Here is a 21,998-nt window from a genome sequence, read left to right as displayed (position 1 = left end):
AATGCCTTTCCTTTCAAATGACAGCATGAGCATGGAGAACCAGGAAAGCATACTTGGAGTCAGTGTAAATGTTAACTACCTTTCCTTTGTTTAATTCAGTTGCTCTTGTAAGAGCTGTTAGCTCAGCTAATTGAGTGCTTGTGCCTGGAGGGAAAGACGCACTTTCAATGATGTCATTTAGAGTGACTACTGGTATCCTGCCTGACTGATCCCTTTTTCTATAAAAGAGCTCCCATTTGTGAAGAGGGTCCAGTCCTGGTTCTCTAGGGGAGTTTCCCTGAGGTCTTCCCTGGCTGCATAGGTCTGTACTTGACTTGTTCACAGTTATGCTCAGGTTCCCTCGTTTCCTTGGGGAGGAAGGCAGCTGTGTTTAGGCGAGAACAGGTCTTTAATTGGATGTTGGAACCCTCCAATAGCAGGGCATCATATTTAAGGGGCTGGCTATCTGTTAGCCAAAGGCTCCCCCTAGAGTACTGTAGTCCCACCACGTTATATGGGGTGTAAACAGTTAAATCATTTCTCAGGGTTAATTTGGAGGCTTCTGGAACCAGCAGAGCCACTGAGGCAATGGCTTGGAGACATGCTGGCCATCCTTTAGCCATCAAATCAAGTTCATTGCTTAGGTAACCCACTGGCTGTTGAACTGGTCGTCAGGCCTGTGTTAGAACTCCTACAGCCATTCCCTTTCTTTCTGATACAGATTGAAGGCCTTCCCTACAGGAAGGCTGAGAGCTGATGCCTTAACTTAAGCAAGGCTTGTTTTAGCTGGTCAGAGGCCTTTAGAGCTTCAGATTCCCAGATTAAAAGATGAGTTTTAGCTCCCTGAGTTTCTTTTCTTTTTTCTTTCTTTCTTTCTTTTTTTTTTTTTTTTTTTTTTTTGAGATGGAATCTCGCTCTGTCACCCTGGCTGGAGTTCAGTGGTGTGATCTTGGCTCACTGCAACCTCTGCCTCCCAGATTCAGGGAATTCTCTCTCAGCCTCCCAGGTAGCTGCTTTTCAAGCTGCTTTTCTATTAGAAAAGAAAAGTGCAGGGCACGGTGGCTCTTGCCTGTAATCCCAGCACTTTGGGAGGCCAAGGCGGGCGGATTGCCTGAGGTCAGGAGTTCCAGACCAGTCTGGCCAACATGGTAAAACCCCGTCTATACTAAAAATACAAAAAAAGTTAGCCAGGCTTGGTCGCGTGTGCCTGTAATCCCAGCTACTGGGGAGGCTGAGACGGGAATTGCTTGAACCAGTGAGGTCGAGGTTGCAGTGAGCCGAAATGACACCACTGCACTCCAGCCTGGGTGACAGAGTGAGACTCCGTCTCAAAAAAAATAAAAAAGAAATGTTTCAGGAGCTGCTTTTACTAAAAGAAAAAAAAAACCTTACCGAGGACTCGTTACCCTAACTGCCTAAAATAATTTCTTAATAACTCCTGTAATATTTCCTAGAGCATTATTTTAGGAAGATGATCTGTTGGTGATAATTTCCTTAAAATTTTCTGAGAATATTATCATTTACTCTTCATTCCTATTGAGTATTTTCTGTTGACATAGAATTCTGGATTGACAGGCTTGGGTTTTGTTTGTTTGTTTAGCACTTGAAGTTTTTTTGTACATTTCCTGATATGGTTTGGATGTTTGTCCCCTCCAAATCTCATGCTGAAATGTGATTCCCAGTGTTGGAGGTAGAGCCCAGTAGAAGTCAATTAGATCATGGGAGCAGATCCCTCATAAATGGCTTATGACAATGCCCTTGGTGATACACGAGTTCTTGCTCAGTTAGTTAACCTGAGATCTGGTTGATTCTGGGACCTCCCACCCTGGCTCTTTTACTCCTGCTCTTGCCATGTGATGTGCCTGCTTCCACTTTGCCTTCTGCCATGATTGTAAGCTTCCTGAGGCCCTCAACAGAAGCTGAACAGATGTTTGTGCTGTGTATACAGGCTGCAGAACCATGAGCCAATTAAACTCCTTTTCTTTATAAATTACCCAGTGTCAGATATTTATTTACAGTGATGCAAGAACAGCCTAACACATTTCCTTTTGGCCTTCTTGGTTGCAGATGAGAAATTCATTGTAATTTGAATTGTCATTGCCTATTGGTAATTTCTCTCTTTTTTTTAGTTGCTTTCAAGATGTTTACTTTGTGTTTAGTTTTTAGTATTTTGATTATGATGTGTTATAAGGTAGATTTATTTTGATTCATTTTGTTTGGGGTTCACTTAGATTCTTGAATCTGCATTTTTGTTTTTGCCAAATTTGTAAAAATTGTATTTTACAAACAAAATACCCAAATGTTTTATTATTTTATCATCCTAGAAACTCTTTCTTATCTCTTAAATACTGGAGTGAAATGAATGTTACCTCATTTTTTCTTGTCCCACAGGTTGCTGACAGTCTGGTTGTTGTCATCTTTTTATTTTTTCAGTCTGTTTTTTCTGTTGTTCTTTTTCTTTTTCTTTTTTTTTTTTTTTTTTGAGATGGAGTCTCGCTCTGTTGCCCAGGCTGGAGTGCAGTGGTGCCATCTCCGCCTCCCAGGTTCAAGCGATTCTCCTGCCTCAGCCTCCCAGGTAGCTGGGACTACAGGCGCATGCCACCACGCCCGGCTAATTTTTTGTATTTTTTTAGTAGAGACAAGGTTTCACCATATTAGCCAGGATGATCTTGATCTCCTGACCTCGTCATCTGTCCGCCTCAGCCTCCCAAAGTGCTGGGATTACAGGTGTGAGCCACCGCATCTGGCCCTTTTCTGTGTTGTTCTTATTGACTAATTTCTATTGCTTTTTCTTCAGGTTCATTGATTATTTTTTTTCTTTCTTTATTCTTCTGTGGAGCCCATCTAATCAGTTTTTATTTGTTACTGTATTTTTCAGTTATATAATTTGCATTTAGTTCTTTTATATCGTCTATTTCTTTGCTGAAATAATCTTTGTTTTTTTCTAATTTCTTTTTAACAGCATTCATAATGGTTGCTTCCATTGAAACATTTTTTCTGATGACTGCTTCCAAATCTTTGTCAGATAATTCCAACATCTGATTCATTTCAGTGTTGACATCTGTTGATTGTGTTTTCTTATTCTAGTTGAGATTTTCCTAGCTCTTGCTATAATAAATGATTTTAGGTAGTATCTCAGACATTTGAGACATTTTGTTATGAGACTTTGGATCACATTTAATTGTCTTTGTAGTAGGGAGTCACCTTGGTAGCATACGGGTCTTGGCTTACTTTTTAAATTTTGGTCAGTTTTACATGTAGTTAGTTCATTGTTAAGTGTCCTATCCAGGATTACATTTCAAGATTTAACTATCCCTTTTTCCATCTACCTTTTCTCCCGAATCTTCTTCCTCCTGTCTGTTTGGGAGACACCACTTGCTACAGCTATGTGATGATAGCAGTGGAAGTCCAGGCTTCCTCTTCAGCTTCTCCTAATACCAACTCAATAGGGGAAGCCGAACACCTCCTGCTACCAATAAGCCTAAGTGAAAGTTCAGGATATGTTTTCTGCTTCTGCTGAACACCACCCTAGAGGAGATATTATGAAGTACTACTCGGTACAGTTTGGAAGTGGGTAGACGTTCAGGCTTTTCACTTGCTGCCTGCTCAAACCAGGTGGCAAATGAAACTAGGCTTCTTATTTGATTTCCGTGGACACTAGTAGAGAAGGGCTCAGTTTTTTTCCCATTGAGTTTGGCATTGTCAGGTTTCTGTCCTACCATGTACCCTTATCTGGTCCTTTTCCTAGAGAAAGCAGGCTTTTCTTGGGCTCTTTCATCAGCACCTATTGGCATTTCTGGGTAACAGAATTCTACAGTACCCAGTCTGTGATATATAGGAAGTGAAAAGAAAATGCAAGGTATAGAGTCCAGAAATAAATCCATACATTTAGTGGAAGAAAGAATAGTTTCTTCAACCAAAGGTACATTGGATTCACCTTAGTAGCTCTTTAAAAAGATTAATGCTTGGTCTCTTCCCCAGACAAATATAATCATAATGAGACACAGGTCAGGGAGGTAGACTGTATCAGTATATAAAACATTTGCAGGTGATTTAAATGGGGGCCAACATTGAGAAGCTCTGTTTGAAGCACATACTTCCCATCATTGATGAGTTTTTTTCAGATATCCATTTGACCCAATTCTGGCCAATAAGAGTCTTTGTACGGTAACTTTTACAAGGAAGCTTGTTCTTTTAAACGTTGTCACCTGTGGATATGAATCTTGGAATTGCTGTGAGCATCTTGCTAAAGGCTCACGAATATAGCCGCCACTTGGAATGCAGATGAGAAAGATGGAAAGAAACCTAGTCTTGATGTCCCTCATCTGCCAAATTAGCTTGCGCTGGAGTCTTTGTGCCTCTGTACTTTCCATTATATGAAAAAAAAATGTCCTTACTGTTTCAGCCATAAGTTTGAATTCTGACTGGTAACTGGAAGCTTCTAAACTGCTATAGCCAATGAGAAGAAAAACTAGTGGTAAAATATATTGCTGTTCTCTACCATATCCATTTTGTGTTGCTATAACAGAATACCTGAGACTGGGTAATTTGTTTTAAGAAGAGGTTTATTGGCTAGGCATGGTGGCTCACGTCTGTAATCCCAGCACTTTGGGAGGCTGAGGCAGGCAGATCACCTGAGGTCAGGAGTTCGAGACTAGCCTGACCAATATGATAAAACCCTGGCTCTACTAAAAATACAAAAATTAGCTGGGCATGGTGGCATGCACCTATAATCCTGGCTACTCAGGAGGCTGAAACAGGAGAATCGCTTGAACGTGGGAGGTGGAGGTTGCAGTGAGCCAAGATCAGATCGTGCCATTGCACTCTAGCCTGGGCAACAAGAGCAAAACTCTATCTCAAAAAAAAAAAAAAAAAAAATGTTTATTTTGGCTGGGAGGTCCGGGATCAGATGGCCACATCTGGTCTGTTCTGAGGGTTGCATGCTGTGTCATAACATGACAGAGAAGCAGAAGGGGAAGTGGGTGCATGTAAAAGGGGTAGAACTCCAGGGGCAGCCTCACTTTATACCAACCCATTTGTGGTAATTAATCTAGTACTGTGATAGTGAGAACTCACTCACTCCCTTGAGGATTAACCTTGTCCCTGGAAAGCGACATTAGTCCTTCTAAATGACCTAATCACCTCTTAAAAGTCCCGTCTCTCAAAATCACCATACCAGGGACCAAATTTTCAACACATGAATTCTAGGGGACAAACTCAAACCATTGCACATGTTTTTCTAATATATGTTGTATATAAATGTAACGAGAATAAACTTCTCTAGTGAATTTATTGATAGGTATAGAAGTTTCCTCCAGTATTAGATTTTGTTTGCTACTTATGTTAAGATGCCGGAGTAGTTGATATTGTTATTGCTTGTTTTGTCAAATTGCTTTCCCAACAGATATCTTTCTACCATGTTAGCAGCAATAAGTATTTCTTGTCTTTATTTTTTATCATTGGATTTTATTTTGGGGGTTGTTGTTTGCCCATGGCATGTCATTATAATTTCCCATTTTCTTTTTTTATTTTAACTGAACATGTTGATCATTTGTCTGTTTTTACTCATAAGTTATATTTTCCGTTTGGGGGGGATTATCTAATCATGCCTTTTGTACCACAGTTTAACAGCTTTGGAACTTAGGGAAGTTGTATTTACTCTTTAATGCCTACATGATAGAATTAGTATGAGGTTAAAATGAGATAGTTTTCTAAAGTTCTCTGAGTACTTTGGCAATGAAAATATTAGCAATCCTTTATCAATTTGCTATAAATAATTGTTACCATCTTCATTTCCCCTTTTATGACGTTATTTATTTAATACAAAATTATATTTTAAGTAATATTTAGCCAAATATGTCACTTTCCAGTCACAATTTAAATATAAGAATAAAAGCATAACAAAATGATATAGATATATGCATGAGTTAATGTGACAATAATATAAACTAACAAAAATATCGTGATAGCCTGAAAGTGAAAGTATTTTCAATCAAATGTTTCTTTATATTTTCATATTTATTATATGCTCTTTAAACCAGTTTGCCTAAGGTCAGGTTGTTTTCTAAAAGTGCTATGTCACATGTGAAGTCTTTTTTCTCAACCAAGTCATTGGTATGGAAACAGTTACCAAGTTAACCCATTTATGCCTGGTGCTCCATTATTGGCATGCTAAGCTTGTGGGAGTTATTTATATCCTACTGCTCAAGGTCATTGCCAAGGCCTGATTTTTCACACAAAAAACGTTTGCTACCTCTGGCATAAATGGGTTAATAGATGAGGACAAAAGTCAACCAGGTTAAAAAATGTGAAGATTGTAACCTATCAAAGTTGATTTCATTCCATTTTTTTTTTTTACAGAAACATGATCAGGGGCAAGTCTTGTTGGATATAGTCTTCAAGCATCTAGATTTGACTGAGCAGGACTATTTTGGTTTACAGTTGGCTGATGATTCCACAGATAACCCAGTAAGTTTAAGTTTTGTCTCTCATTTTTATTTAGTTTTTCCTCTCAGTTTAGTATAGAAAGTCCTTTCTGATTTACAATGTTCACTGATTTGATGAGTTTTTTTTTACTTGACTTAAATAGAGGTAATTCTTTTGCTTTTGTTCCTCTTTTCTTGACGTTTTAATCTTTCAGAAGTTATTAACTTTAAGGTTTTCATAATTATGTCAGGTAATGTCACTTTCATTAATTATGTGTCTCAGACAACTAAAAAGTAAATCCAATTTATGCCTGTTGACTGAAAGAGAGGAAATTGGGCATAAAGGTTAAAATACCTTCAGATGTATATAAATTAGTCTGCACTAAAGTAAAATTAGTTTTTTATTGTATTTATAGAGAGCTATTTCTAATAAAAATTCTTAATTTATTCAATGTCAAATTTCCAAATTTCATCAGAGACCCTCACAAATAAGATAGAGATTAAATTTCAGAGCTGTACAATTATTTGGCATTAAATTGCTTGCATTTTTACTTATTCTTCAGTAATTGCAATTGTGGTTCTTTTAATTAGATAGATCACATCATAGAAATAGAAGATAGCATGTGATGAATAATAGAAATGTTTACTTTGACAATTAAGTGTTATAAAATGCACTAAAGGATGTACCTTACTCTGAACTGAGATAAAGGGTATACAAACAAATTCTGATTGAATTCTTTGTAAATTTATATGCTTATATAGTGAGGGACTTCTACAATAAAGTATATTCTTTTGATTAGTGTAAGAGGATCTCCATTTTGAAGGGAATATTTTGTATACTTTTAGAAAAATTAGGAGGCTGAAGAAATGGTTCTGGATTAATGTTTTAGAAATCTGTTTATAAGGCTATATTAATAGAAGGGCTATAGAAAATACAAATAATGTTTATAAGAAAAGTTGGTTTGTTTTTTTCTTCCTCTCTCTCATGGTTGGGATCTTCATTCTCTGAATGAATAGCTAGTGGGAATTATATATCAAACGTTAAATACTACCACTTATTTTTTTGACATCATTTACTGATTTTGTATTACAAACCAGCCATGGAAAAATATGAGGATGACACAAAGAAAAACAAACCAAGGGCTGGCTAGTCTCAGTGAAAATAAATGCTTTTATACTGAACTAAAATTAAAATAAACTTTCCTTATACTTTGATGCCTTCACTAGACCACTTGAGCTTCTTCAGGGGCCTAGAGTTATACTGTTGTTTCCTGATAAATAAACCCATGTGAAAATGGAAGTGAGTAGAAATGTCAGTAATGCAACCTTTCCCAGGTTGAACATAAAATAATCAAAAGGGCCAGAATTTAGTTTAAAGAGAGTTTATTCAAGTGCAAAGGTTGAGGACCTCAGCCCAGGATACACTTGCAAGTTGCCTTGGAGAGTGCTCTGGAGAACATAAGAAAGGTTCAAGTTTTTAAAGAATAAAGAGGATCACTCAGGAGAGCGAGTAAGTGCAAAAGTTGTTCTTCAGGAATTCTCATTGATTTACAGAAATAACATTGGTTAGCGATTGGCTATACATGGTTGAACTATAGGGTGTATAACATTTTATGGCTACTTGGCTTCAGTCTACAGCCCACATAGCAAGTAGCTTCAAGAGGTAACTATGTAGCTGAAGGGAGAGTGAGATGTGACTGCTGTTGCTTTTTAAATGCCTTTCTTGTCCTGATCATTTAAAGGTGCTCATATTCCTCAGATATAAGGTTTTTTTCCTTTCTTACCAGAAAGGCAAATTGTGAGCCAAGCAAATGCCTGAAAGGTGACTGTTATACCTCATTAAGTATACCTCATGAAGAGAAAAAGTAGATAATTCTTAGATCTTGCTGACCCTCATAAGTTAGGCCCTCAAGCTATAGGCTGGCATTAGATTGATGGGGTAAGTGACAAGATGACGAAAGAGGAAGAGACCAGTGACTCACCACTGTAGTCACTACCGTAAGTATGAAAACCATCCTTTTCAGGAAGTGCTCCAGAAGGATTAATATTGAGATCATGTATACCACAAGAGATAAAAATTCTATCACATAAATTTGTATGCAAAAAGACATATCATATACAAAAAGATGTAGAGCTAATTACACCAGAATGAATGTAGGGAAAAAGGTATTTGGCGCTAGATTGATCTTTTTGCTGTCTCCTACTTTTTCTTTGTCCTTCTATCCTGAGTATTCCTTCTCAAATAAGATACACTCCAAGTTCCAAGAGTCCAGTTGTTTATGATTCAAAGTAATTCTTCCAGAAAAGTTAGAATCATAGAATTTTAAAGGTCCAAAAGAGGCTTTAGAGATTATCTAGCCTCACACTCTAGTTTTTCATAAGACATTATCACAATCCAAAGCTACTTCCTGGCATTAGTGAAACTAGGACCTGGATCTCCTAACTCCCCATGCTAGTCTTGTCGACTGCACTGCAGTTTCATTATTTAAATATTTGGAAGAATTTCTGAGATGCCAAAATGTGTCCACAGAAGGATCTTTAGAGCACAGATCTTATAAGTAGTGTCCCATTTCTAGTTGTCAAGAGCACAAATCTTATAAGTAGCATTCCAATTCTCGTTGTCAATGTGAAATTAAGGCTTTGAGGATAATTAACGGACTGAAGGAAAAAGATGCTATGCTTCAAGAGGAAGAAGTAGGGGACTATCATTTATAAAACATCTACTGTGAATTTGTTAATCAACTAAATGTTTTGCTTATAATATTCCATTTTATTCTCACAATACTTTCCTCATTTATGATGAAAGTGTCATTAAAATCATTTTAAAGATGAAAAACTAATGCTTATAGAAGTCAACTAATTTGTTTAATGTCACGCAAATTAGTGAAGTAGCTGAGAAAGGACTTGAACTCAGATCTAACTTCAAAGCCTGTACTCTCTACCATATGATGTTGCTTCCCAAGTGATGATGATATGGATGCATAGGATTTACATATTAGAGTAAATGAACATATTAAGGAGAGGAAGTAACCATATAATAAAATTACTATCAGTGATCAAAAGGAATTTGATAAGATTCTACAAGAATTAATTCTCACCTATCTTTAGCTCATAGTTTTTAAATCTTAAAACTTATGTATGTTACATATACATATGCACATGTATGTATATATTATGTGTTTTTATGCATATTTTTATGTATTAGTTTTAGAGAATTAGAACTGTTGCCTTAGACATTGAAATTAATGTAATTGAGTTTATAATTGATAAACTTAAAAGGCACCTAGCATTTTGTTTTTTTCTCATAAGTATTAAATAACAAATACAGAATAATAGCTGACTGTCTTTTCCTTTAGAATCTTCCTTGGTAATGAGTTCCAGTGCAACAAAGAAAATTACTTAAAGCTTTGACTTTTCACAATTTCTCCTGCTTTAATTTAAGACCTGTTTATCACAGTTTTAGCTTTTAGCATAATATCTTGTTGTAGTAGTAATAGTCAGTAAATGTGTGTTGAATGAATGAGGAAAATAATATTGTGGTTATAATTCATTACTCATTATTTCTTTAATTTTATGAGTAGTTAAAGGTGGCTTTTTCTTAGTGGTCTTTATCAGTATGCTATTTAACAGAGCCTTGAGATTATATTATTCCTGTGCATTTACTGTTTCTTTCCCTATTAAATTGAATTATACTGCTCTTAAGTAGGATAGAGGGTAGATTATTAATTATTGTTGGCCTGATCTTTCTGCAGGTTTATTCTTCTGGTAGTTTTTGTTGGATTATGATATTTGACTGGTTTACTCATCTTTGCATAGCTCCTAACCCTGTGGTTTTCAAACTGGAGCTTGCATGAGAAACAACTGGAAGGCTTCTTAAAATACAGATTTCTGGGACCTATGCCTAGAGATTTCTGAATCAGAAGGTCTACTTTGGAACTCAAGAAATTGCCTTTCAAATAAGTTTCCTTGTATCACTAATGCTGTTAGTCCAAGGAACTATATTATGAAAATCACTGCTCTAACCCAGTACGCTGTTAATTAACACTACTAAATTATGACATATTTTACTTGGGATAAGTTTATTTACCCTTTGAAGATTTTTTTAATATAACTCAATTCTTACATTATTTATTTCATTAGGTTTGAGTAAATATGGGAAAAGTCACATAGAGGCTGACCGTTATTTCAACAAGCCATGTTTGAATACGTGGTTGCTAAAATGCTTAAATTTATTTTATATATTTCACTATTTCTCTCTTATCTGTTCATATGTTTCCACTGTAATATCTTAATTCAAGCTCTTATTTGCCTGTTGTGTAAACCTCTTTGATAGCCTGCTAAATGCAATTTTTTGCTCTTGTCTCGTTTAACTCTGTTGTATTTTGAGAGGGAATGGCAAAGAGACCTGGGGTGCACAGAAGTGTTTAAGAAAGAAGCAGGAGCATATGCAGAGATCAAGAGTGAAGAAACAGGAATGCTGAATTTGAAGAACTGGAAAAAAGTTTTAGTATTAAACTTTTATTTAATAAAAGGAGAAGGGGTAAAAGATGAGGTTTGAGCAGTACATGATATCATGAAATGCCTTTTAATCCATGATAAAATCAAACTTACCTATGAATTTATTTATATGACTACACACAAGACTTGAATTTTCACATATCCCTGTGGTTATAGTGTAGCCAGCAACTAATAGACAGTTGGGAGATTGTTGGAATAAAGAAATTGCTAAGAAAGTAGTGGTTGGCTGTGCGGAATGAAGAAAAGAAGATGAGTGCTAAAGATAATTCAGTTAGGAGATAAAGACAACAGGAGTGGTTGATTTGATTCAGATACAGTGAGTTCATGAGGAAAAGGGATAAATCAAGGTTACTACTTCAAATTCTGCTTTTGGCAACTTGGTAAATAGAAAAAACATGCAAATAGTATTGTTGGTTTTCTTTTTCATTTCAAAATGTTTATTTCTAGCATATAGAAATACAGTTAAGTTTGTTTATTGATTTTGTATTCTCTACCCTTCCTGAACTCACTTAATTCTAGTAGCTTTTTGTAAATTCTATAGAATTTTGTACATAGATTATCATGTAGATATATGGTAAATTACATTGATTTTTCAATTTTTAAACCAACTTTGTGTTTCTGGGATAAACCCCAAGATAACTAACTGATTGTGTATTAACCTTGTATCTTGAGACCTTGCTAATACACATTACTATTAGTAGTTGTTTTCATTGATTCCTTAGGATTTTCTGTGTAAATAATCATGTCTTTTGTAAATAGGGACAGTTTTACTTCCTCCTTACAAGTCTTTATCCTTTTTGTTTTTCTCTTTTTTTTAATTCATTATTGCACTGGCCGAGGCCAGCAGGGCAAAGATGAATAGAAGTGATAGGCGCAGACTATCTTGTCTTGTTCCCGATCTTAGAGGAAAATACTGAAGATACTGTTTCCCATCAAGTATACTTTTGAGTTTTTTCCCTAAATCAATGTAACTGAGGCATAAATTACAGAGAATAAAATTCAGCAGCCATTCATAATGAAAACCCAACAAAACTTGGAAAAGAAAGGAACCTTTTTACTGTGACAAAGGACATTTAATAAATATTTAAAGATGCATCCAGGAAATGCAAAGTAAAACCACAATGAAGTAGTACTTCCTCTAGAAGTAGTATACCCACTAGTAGTATATCCAGTGAAGTAGTATATCCACTAGAATAATTAAAATGAAAAATTATTTCAATACCAAATGTTGACAAGGATGTGGAACAACTGATAAAATTGCTTGTGGTAATTTAAAATGATACAACCACTTTTTGAAAAACGAAATTTTCTTGTAAAATTAAACACAGATTTAATATATACTGCTGGGAACAGGACCCCCCCAAAATCTGGCCATAAACTGGCCCCAAAACTGGCCATAAACAAAACCTCTGCAGCACTGTGACATGTTCATGATGGCCATAACGCCGACTCTGGAAGGTTGTGGGTTTACCGGAATGAGGGCAAGGAACACCTGGCCCGCCCAGGGCGGAAACCCGCTTAAAGGCATTCTTAAGCCACAAACAAGAGCATGAGCGATCTGTGCCTTAAGGACATGCTCCTGCTGCAGTTAACTAGCCCAACCTATTCCTTTAATTCGGCCCATCCCTTCGTTTCCCATAAGAGATACTTTTAGTTAATTTAATATCTATAGAAACAATGCTAATGACTGGCTTGCTGTTAATAAATACATGGGTAAATCTGTGTTCGAGGCTCTCAGCTCTGAAAGCTGTGAGACCCCTGATTTCCCACTTCACACCTCTATATTTCTGTGTGTGTGTCTTTAATTCCTCTAGCGCCGCTGGGTTAGGGTCTCCCCGACTGAGCTGGTCTTGGCATATACCACTGAGAAATCCCACTTTTAGCTATTTATCCAAGAGAAATGAAAACATGTCACATAAAGCCTTGTATACAAATGTTCACAGTAGTTTTATTCATAATAGCCCAAATGTGAATTAACTTTAATGTTCGTCAATAAACAAAGGGATGAAAAGTAACTGCTGTATATCTATAGAGTAGAACACTATATGGTTCCATTTATATTAACTTACAGAACAAGCTAAACTGACACATAGTGACCAAAAGCAGATCAGTGGTTGCCTAGGATTTGGCGGACTGATTGCAAAGAAGCACAGGAAACACTTTAGGGTGATAGAAATATCTTGATTTTGGATGGTGGTGGTTACCTGGCTGTATACATTTGTCACAATTTAAACTGCATATTGCAAACGGGTACAGTTAACCTGGCTGGACCCACAGTCTGTATTCTGTGTCCAATTTGGGAGCAGTATCTCTACTTAATTTCTTAAAGGTTCAAACTCCTTCTCTTTCTTGGGACTCTGGAGTCTAACTATACATGTATAGTTCAGCTGTCAGCCAGAGTTTGGAGCTAATCCTCTTTCTGAGTTCTCCTTTTCAGAATCTCCTCCTCAATTTTCTGTCCCCCACCCCACCCCCCCACCCCCGCCATTCCTAAACTCTGTCCTCTGACACCTCAAGTTAGTAAGGATGTCCTCTGCCTGTGTAGGATTTGAACTTGCCCTTAGGCAGAGATTGCTGATATATATCTCAGCCCTTGCAGTTTTTCTGTTTTTCAAGAGTAGACTTTCCTCCTCTTTCTGCCTACTTTTGGTTGCTTTCCAGTGTCAAATAGTACACTCATGAACACACAGAGAATAAAAATGAATGCCATCAGCAGACAAGAAATTTTCAAGATTTTTTAAAAGATTAAATGTTGACATTCGGTGTTGACAGGATTGGTGGAAGAGTCAAACCAGAGGAAAACTTACCAAAAAGGTGTTGAAGAGGAGAGATTTCTGGGTAATGTAGTACGGGTATCAAAGTGATTAACTGAGAAACTGTTTGAGGCCACTTGGCCTCCTCTTTTCCCCTTTTCTAATTGAACAGAGGGCGGCAGATACAGTTCCCTGTGGAATAAAGCTGTGTGTTAGGGTATGGTTGTTGGGGGAAGAACTCATTTTTCTTTAGCAATATGATTATCCACCTTGAAAGCTCAAATGAATCATTTGGAAAACTATTATAACTGGTAAGACTTAGAGCTCAACAAACAAATATCAGTACCTTTTTATATACCATTTAGGAGACATACTCCAAAAAATAGCAAATCACATTTTTTTAAAAACCCAGATTCATTAAACATCTAGGAATGAACTTAAGCAGGAGTGTCAAGAGCCATATGAAGAAAATATAGAACTTTGCAGGAAGATATAATAGAAATTATGAATAAATGGAGACATACCATGCTCATAATGAGGAATGCTCAGTGTTGTAAAAGATCTCAGCACTATTTCAGTTTCATTGGTAAAACCAGTGGTATTGCTGGTTAGTATCTGAATGGAATTTTTGGGGAGAAGATTTGACAATAGGATCCTCAACTTCCTCTGGAAGAGAATCTGGATAAACTTAGCCAGATATATAAAATATAATCAACTTGTCCTAACAGGTATAAAAATGTAATATGATGACATAGTACTTAAAATAGTGTGTTCTTAGTATGGATATAAGTCAGTGGGGTAGAAGAAACAGCCCAAGTATCAATTTTTGTCTATATGAGAACATAATTTATTATAATGATGATATTCAAGATAGGTATTGGAACAATTGGTTAAAGATGGGAAAATATGTATTTAGATTCCTAACAGATACCATATATAAAAATAAATTCCATTGTAAATTTAAATGTAAAACAATAGTATAAAAATGTTGGGTAAGAGTTGGAAACATTTTTAATAATATTTGTTATGATCATCCTAGGCAACAACAGTTCATGCATTTGTAAAGGAAATGTTGATAGATTTCACTGCATAACATATAGAGTATACACTGAGGACAAAATACCAACTGGAGGGAAATACTTGCAACGTATGTAACATAATATTAAAATCTAGAAGAGCTTCTACAAATAGTAAATAAAAGTCAGATAACCCAATAGAAAAATGGGAAGATAGCATGAACAGAAGAAGAGTAACTATTAATAATAAATGTGACAAGATATTCAGCTTCACTGGTTAATCAGAGAGATGCCAATTACAATGATAACACTCTTTGCATACTAGATTAGCAAAAATACAGATTCACACTACCTGCTTCCGGCAAAGGCTCAGGGGAAATGTGCATTCTCAAGACAGTTGGTGAGAGTGTAAAGTGAAAAAGTCTTTTTGGAAGGCAGATGGCAGCATATATCAAAATTAAAAAATTATTGTATGGAAGAATTTCTCTTGCAACACTATTTTTAATAGGAAATAGTAATGGAAAAACCTGAAACCCTCATAAGAGAATAGTTGAATAAAGTATGTGACATCTGCTGGGCATGGTGATGCCTGCCTGTAGTCCCAGCTACTGGGGAGGCTGAGGCAGGAGAACCACTTGAGCTCAGGAGTTCTGGACTACAGTGCACTATGCTGATTGGGTGTTGGCACTAAGTTCAGCATCTATCATTATTAAATGCTTGTATGCAGGTGTACCACAGCATTATAAGGTATACTTACTGATATGTGAACAGAGGCTACCTCTTTGGATGGAAGAGTAGAATTGGAAGAGCCATAATAAAGGACTTTTTTTTTTTTTTTTTCTCTGTGTGTGTGTGAGAAAGAGAGAGAAAAAAACTTGAATGTTTTATATTGATACTGTTACTTTAGTAATAATTTTATTATAGAAAACAAAAGGATAAACGATCATTCATCTAAACTTGGCTATGCTTCCAAGTCCCTTGAGAAACATAAAAAAAATTGCTGACACCCTATGCCTAGAGATTCATGGTTAGTTGGTCTATTCACTTAAATATCTGAAGAAAGTCCCTTTGTGAGTCTGATACTCATTGACTCATTCATAGTCACCCATTTGGTTAAGTCACCTGATTTTATAATAAAATGATGAAAGACTTGAGAGGTGAAAGGGGAGCTGTAGTGGGAAAATATTCAGACGAGGATTTATTGAACCCCACTAGTTCTCCAGCATTGTTTTAATTTTATTAAATTAAATTTTGTTTTAATTTTATGTAGCCATTGTTTTTGTTATTTATTTTATTTAGCATAGTGAAAGGTAAAGTTGGGATCAAATCCAAGTTTTCCACACCTTTTATTTCTACTGTTTTACTAAGCCCTGGGTTTTTTACTGGATCTAGTGACTCTCCAGAATTACTTTATTTGGGAGATGCTCTTCCTCCCAAGTTTCTAACTTAATTTCTAGTAAGAAATAGGATTGATTTATAAGAGAAACAAAAGGTTAATATCACAATGTATACAGCTGCCATTAAGATGAGTAATGGCAGATATTACAGCTAAAGATTTCTAAAAATGGATAGAAAATGGAACATTTTAGAGATGAAATATGCAGTACTTGATCTTTGCTATCTTGGGCATAAATACATTCTCTTCCTGAAATATCTTACCTTTACTTTAACTCACATCCTTCACTCCCATCACATCCTTTACCCTACCCCTCTTACCTTCACATTTTTTAAGACTCAAAGTCACCCTCTCAAGCCTTTCCTGACTACCACTACTCCCCAGGTACAATTTACCTCTTTCTTTTTTATCTGTAGCAGTGATGATACTTTCTTGAGGTGATATGCTTCATGACTTACCAGTTTTTGAGGATAGGAACCATGTTTTGATCTTATATCACCCTAGTACCTGGCACAGTGCCTTATAGAAAATAGGCTTCAAATAATGAACGAGTTAAGGGAAAAAAATATACATCTAAAACTTGATACTATGGAAAAGAATATAAGCTAGAATTTAATCTCCAAAGTGATACTGAAACAGACGAAGGAAATAAATATATGGCTGTAATTTGTCCAAATTATATTTTCTTTAAGACCAAGGCTGTTTACAATAGGAACCCTGAACAGTTTGGAGTTAAATTACTTGATGGATTGATTGAAACAAGGTCTTGCTCTGTCACCCAGACTGGAGTGCAGTGTGCAGTGGTGCGATCATGGCTTACGGCAGCCTCAACCTCTCAGACTGAACCTCAACCTCCTAGCCTTCCGAGTAACCAGGACTATAGGCATGCACTACCACACCTGGCTAATTTTTTCTGTTTTTTTGTTTTGTTTTGTTTTGTTTTTGTAGAGACATGGTCTTGCCATGTATCTTTCCCCTAATTTGCAGAAAGATACAGATGTACAAATAGAAGAAGCTCACTGAACTCCAAGTACAATGAAAATGGTCGAAAGAGTTTTGAAAGCAGCAAGAGAAAGAGAAAAGTGACTTGTCACATAGAAGTGCGCCTCAAAATAATCAGTGGATTTCTTAGTAGAAACCGTGCAGATCTCAAATGTAGAAATTTTATTACTACGTTTTGGCAGATACAAAAATTAACTTTGTCATATGAAGCAGTATATAGAGTAAACAAGAGATTCTTCCCAGGGAAAAGAGTGGGAAATTGGCTTTGAAAAGATTAGAAACCATGAGCCATCAGGTAACCGATTAGCAATGTCTAATCGCTTTGAAAGGTTTGAAAAGATTAGAAACAGAGCTCCATCCCTAAGTAGACACTCCTTCGTGAATGGAGTTGATGATGTAGTACCATCTCTTATTAGCTATCACTATGAACTAGATAGTTATAGTTTCTAATAAAATATTATGACATTTAAAATTCATATATATTGCATTGCAGACAGTTCAGCTTTTCTCAGATGTAGCACAGTAATCCAGTTAGTACAGCAGTTCTTGGCACAGAAAATGCAGTCTGTAACTAAATATAGGTAGTGATATAACTCCAATGCCCATTTATATAAGAACAAAATTAAGGGTTTATAATATGTGACTTCAAGATGTATTAAAACAGTTACTTTAAGCAGTTCCACTCCCAGATATATATTGAAGAGACTTGAAAATGTATGTCCACACAAAAATTTATACGCAGATGTTCATAGCAACATTATTCATAATAACTAAAATATGGTAACAATCCAAATGTCCATCAAGTGATGACTAGATAAACCAAATGTGGTATAGCTATACAATGAAATATTCAGCAATAAAAAGGAATGGCATACCACAGCACACTTATTGGGATGGCTATAATTTTTTAAAGGTAGTGTTGATGAGGAAGTGAAGAAATGGAAATCTTTATACATTGATATTGGAGCTGTAAAAAGGTACAGCCATTGTGGAAACAAGTTTGGCAGTTTCTCAAAAAGTTAAATATACAATTATCCTGTGACCCAACAATACTACTGCTAGGCATATACCCAAGAGAATTGAAAACATATGTTCACACAAAAATGTGTACACAAATGTTCATAGCAGTATTATTCATAATAGTCAAAAAGTAGACACAACCCAGTATCAGCCATAATAAGGAATGAATTATTGTTACGTGCTACAATATTGATGAACCAAGAAAACCTTGTCTGTGAAAGCACACAAACACAAAAGGCAACCTGTTGTATGATTCCATTCTTATGAAATGTTCAAAACAGGTAAATTCGTAGAGACAGAATGTAGGTTAGTGACTGTTAGGGGCAACAGGGAAGGGTACATTGAGACTGACTGCTAGTAGGTACAAGATTTCCTTTGAGGGTGATGGAAATATTCTGGAATTAGATAGTGATGATGGTTGCACACCATAGGGAATATACTAAAGTATAATGACACATACATGTTAAAATGGTAAATTTTGTGGTGTGTGAAATGTATCTCACTAAAAATAATAAAAATAATGCTGAGTCTTGGCATATTCATTTTATAATTTGATAAATTTTGCCAAGTTATCCTCCATTGAGATGATACAATTTATACTTTCAGAAGCTATGTATGAGAGTGCCTGTTCTTCTCACATGTATGTCATCAAACGTTTTAGTCTTTGCCCAATATTACTGTTGAAAAATAATAACCCAATGTAGATTACTTTTGTATTTCTCTAATTATGATCAATATTGACTATCTTGTCATATACTTAAATGCCATTTGTATTTCCTGATTGTGAACCTCCATTCTTATTCATTGCCTGTTTTTCTATTAGTATCAGTTTTTTCTTATTGATGTGTAGAACTTCTTTATATATTATGTTTTTTCCTAGTTTGTTTCGCAACTTGATGGATTTTTAAAATGAATGCTATTTTTACCATTCAGTAGTGCTTGTTATAGCACTGTTCCATCTTCCTGGTTTAAACCAAGAACCTTAACCTTATCTCACTGATATCATTGATGAGAGCAATTAAATTTCTCAGTGCTTATCTTTGTACTTCTAAGCTATGTCAGCTTGACACATCTGTGTATGTAAATGTGTTTGTATTTCTTTTACCAGAATATTTTGAAGGAGAACTGAATGAGGAAGACAGGCTTTCAATAGATTAATTGATATGAAATTTTGATTGTAGACAGTCATTAAAGTGGATATAATTTATGACTTTTCCTGGAAGATATGAAGAACAAAAATCACTAGATTAATAGATAGATGGATGGGAAGGTGGATGAATGGGTAGATAGATTGAGGAAAGAAGTATATTAAACAGGGCTGAAAACCCTACCCCCAGCTATTGAGTTATTCAACAGGTTTAGTCCTTCAGTAAATTATTTATTTATTTATTTACTTATGTACTTTGCTTACTTTCTTATTTTGAGACAGGGGATTACAGGTGTGTGCCACTGCTTTTGACACTATTTTTAATTCATATTATGTCAAGCGCTGTGCTAGGTGCTGACTCTACAGTATTGACTGAAACAGCTTTTATCCCTGGTTTCATTATAATCTAATGAAGGAGTCAGACAAAAAAAAAAAAAGGTGAAACAAACTTAATTGAGGTAATGTAATGAAGGGATATAATGTTCCTTACTTGTTAAATGGGGGCTGTACGACATACTTTTGGTAGGGTGGTCAGTTGAAGGCCTTTCTGAGGTGGCAGGCTTTAAGCTGAGACTTACGGATAATGAAGAGTACTGTAGGAAATCTAGAGGGCATTCTGTGAAAGGGAAGCTTGAAATTGAGGGCCTTAGGATGGCATCTTTCAGAAACAGAAAGGAGGCCATTATGGCTGGAATTTAGTAAGCTGAGGTGGAAGAGGTAAGAAGAGACCATACAAGCTGTAGTGTAAGGACTTTGGATCTGGTACTGAGAAATTATCAAGAAGTGTTAATCAAATGAGTGACATATTCAAATTTATGTTTTAGGACTATTCTTGCTTCTTTATGGAGCATGAAGAGGGACATGGTGATGAGAAAATCAACTGGGAGAGCAATTAAGAGGCGATAGGCAGAGCTTAGACTAGAGAGATAAGGATGATAAATTGATAAATTCTAGATACAGTTTGAAGATAGACTCAGTTGGATTTGATGTGTTGGATGTTATGGACAGTGGAGAGGAAATCATTATTAATTACTCCCAGCCATTTATTTATTATTAAAAATCTATGTGTTCTGCCTGGATTTAATTATGGGTGGTAGAAGTTAGGTTTATAAATAATGATACATAAACTTACTTGGAAAATACTACCACATCTAGTACCTCATTTTGGGTTCTTTGATTTTTTTTTAATTGAAACATGTTAGCAGTTGAAATTTTTCTGAATTCAGTCCTAATTATCCAGAAATAGAGCTAAACTGGCCTTCAGAAGTATTGAAACTGCTTAAAATTTCTCACACATAAAAATCAGTCATTCTCAAAACTAAACATTATATCTTAAAAAATTGGTGGGTTTTTTTCAGATGGGAGATATTTTATTTTTAAAGGGATGAGGTAAATGTTATAAAATTTCTCCTCAGTGGATTTTCAAGTTCTGTAGTAGAATTTTGCCTGAATGAGTATAAAGCCCAAGAGCCTGTGTGTGTGTGTGTGTGTGTGTGTGTGTGTGTGTGTGTGTGTGAGAGAAGGGTGAAGAGAATTTTGAAAACTTGCCAGACTATTAAGAAATAGATTAATGTGAATCACTTCACATTCACTTCAGGTTGTTGCAATTATTAACTATCTTTACTTTTGAAATAGAGGTTGTTGCACATTGTACAGTTTGATGGAAAAGTCAAATCAAAATCTTAACACATTCACTAATTTCTAGCATAATTTTATTACATTTGGTATGAAAAATATTGTCTGTAATGTAATGATTTTTTTCCTACCTAGGCCTTTTCTGAAATGCAGCTTTTAGCATTAATCTCCACATGGAACAGATTTGCAAGAATCAATATAGTAGTTCCTCAAGGAAAAAAGAAATCAGTTTTATTTATTTATTTTTCAGAGGTGGCTGGATCCAAACAAACCAATAAGGAAGCAGCTAAAGAGTGAGCATACATATTTACTTAGCGTTTTGCAAGTTTACTTTATAAAGATAAAGGATTAATATAGTCTGATTAATTAGAACTACTTTTATTAATTCTAGGAGGATCTCCTTACAGTTTGAACTTTAGAGTCAAATTTTTTGTAAGTGACCCCAACAAGTTACAAGAAGAATATACAAGGTGGGTTTATGGATATATTTTTCTTGAAAATATTGTCAAAACTCTAATATGAAATTTTGAAATTAATTAGGCAAAAAGAAATTACTGTGGTGTAATTCTGAGCTTTCCAGTCAGTACACAGAATAAGTTATGGCTATTCCAAGATAACGTTTTCCTCCTTTTTTGGTTGGCTGGGAGAGCGTAGGGGGATTTAAAACCTCAGGGCTGCCCAGTCCAGCCCCAGCCTCCTGAACCATATAAATATTAAAAATTTCTACTTGTGAACACTGCTTAAGTGTGGCTATAATTAATTGAGGTCATCAGATGTTGCTGAAATTGTATCCAAAGGATGCTGTGTGATGAGAAATTTGGGTTTTTTTTCCCCATGTGAAAGCATATTCTAGTATCTTTTTTTATTGGGGAGAACATAGAATTTATAAAATATATAACCATTATTTGCGGGTCAGTAGGTACCTTTTGTCCCCTATGTGTTTTTAATCTTTGGTTCCAAAAAAATGTAATGGAGTTTATAAAGGATGTTGCAGAGAGTGCACTAGCATGTTGAGGCCTTTACATGCCCACTTGACTCTCCATTTTAAGTCTCAGCTTATGTTACTATCTAATTCTGTGGTCATTTCGACTTGACAGAGTATATACA

General features: G+C 35.6%; 1 protein-coding gene across 10 annotated transcripts in view; it reads left to right on the top strand.

The window, feature by feature from the left end:
* The window catches only part of PTPN4 (protein tyrosine phosphatase non-receptor type 4), a 221,246-nt gene that overhangs the window by 96,744 nt on the left and 102,504 nt on the right, over window positions 1–21,998 (top strand). For 4 of the 10 annotated variants that reach the window (XM_063712729.1, XM_054549228.2, XM_054549229.2 and 1 more), the window contains 3 exons: window positions 6,340–6,447; window positions 21,121–21,184; window positions 21,262–21,361. In XM_063712729.1, the coding sequence (XP_063568799.1) occupies window positions 6,340–6,447; window positions 21,121–21,184; window positions 21,262–21,361 (272 nt within the window). The remainder of the gene's footprint in view (window positions 1–6,339; window positions 6,448–21,120; window positions 21,185–21,261; window positions 21,362–21,998) is intronic. The other 6 variants (XM_063712731.1, XM_002812411.6, XM_063712732.1 and 3 more) reach the window with 3 other exon arrangements.

This window comes from Pongo abelii, chromosome 11 (genome assembly GCF_028885655.2).
Source record: "Pongo abelii isolate AG06213 chromosome 11, NHGRI_mPonAbe1-v2.0_pri, whole genome shotgun sequence".
NCBI classification, from domain to species: Eukaryota; Metazoa; Chordata; class Mammalia; order Primates; family Hominidae; genus Pongo; species Pongo abelii.
Note: the sequence above shows the minus strand (reverse complement) of the source record. Positions and strands in the feature narration are given on the sequence as shown.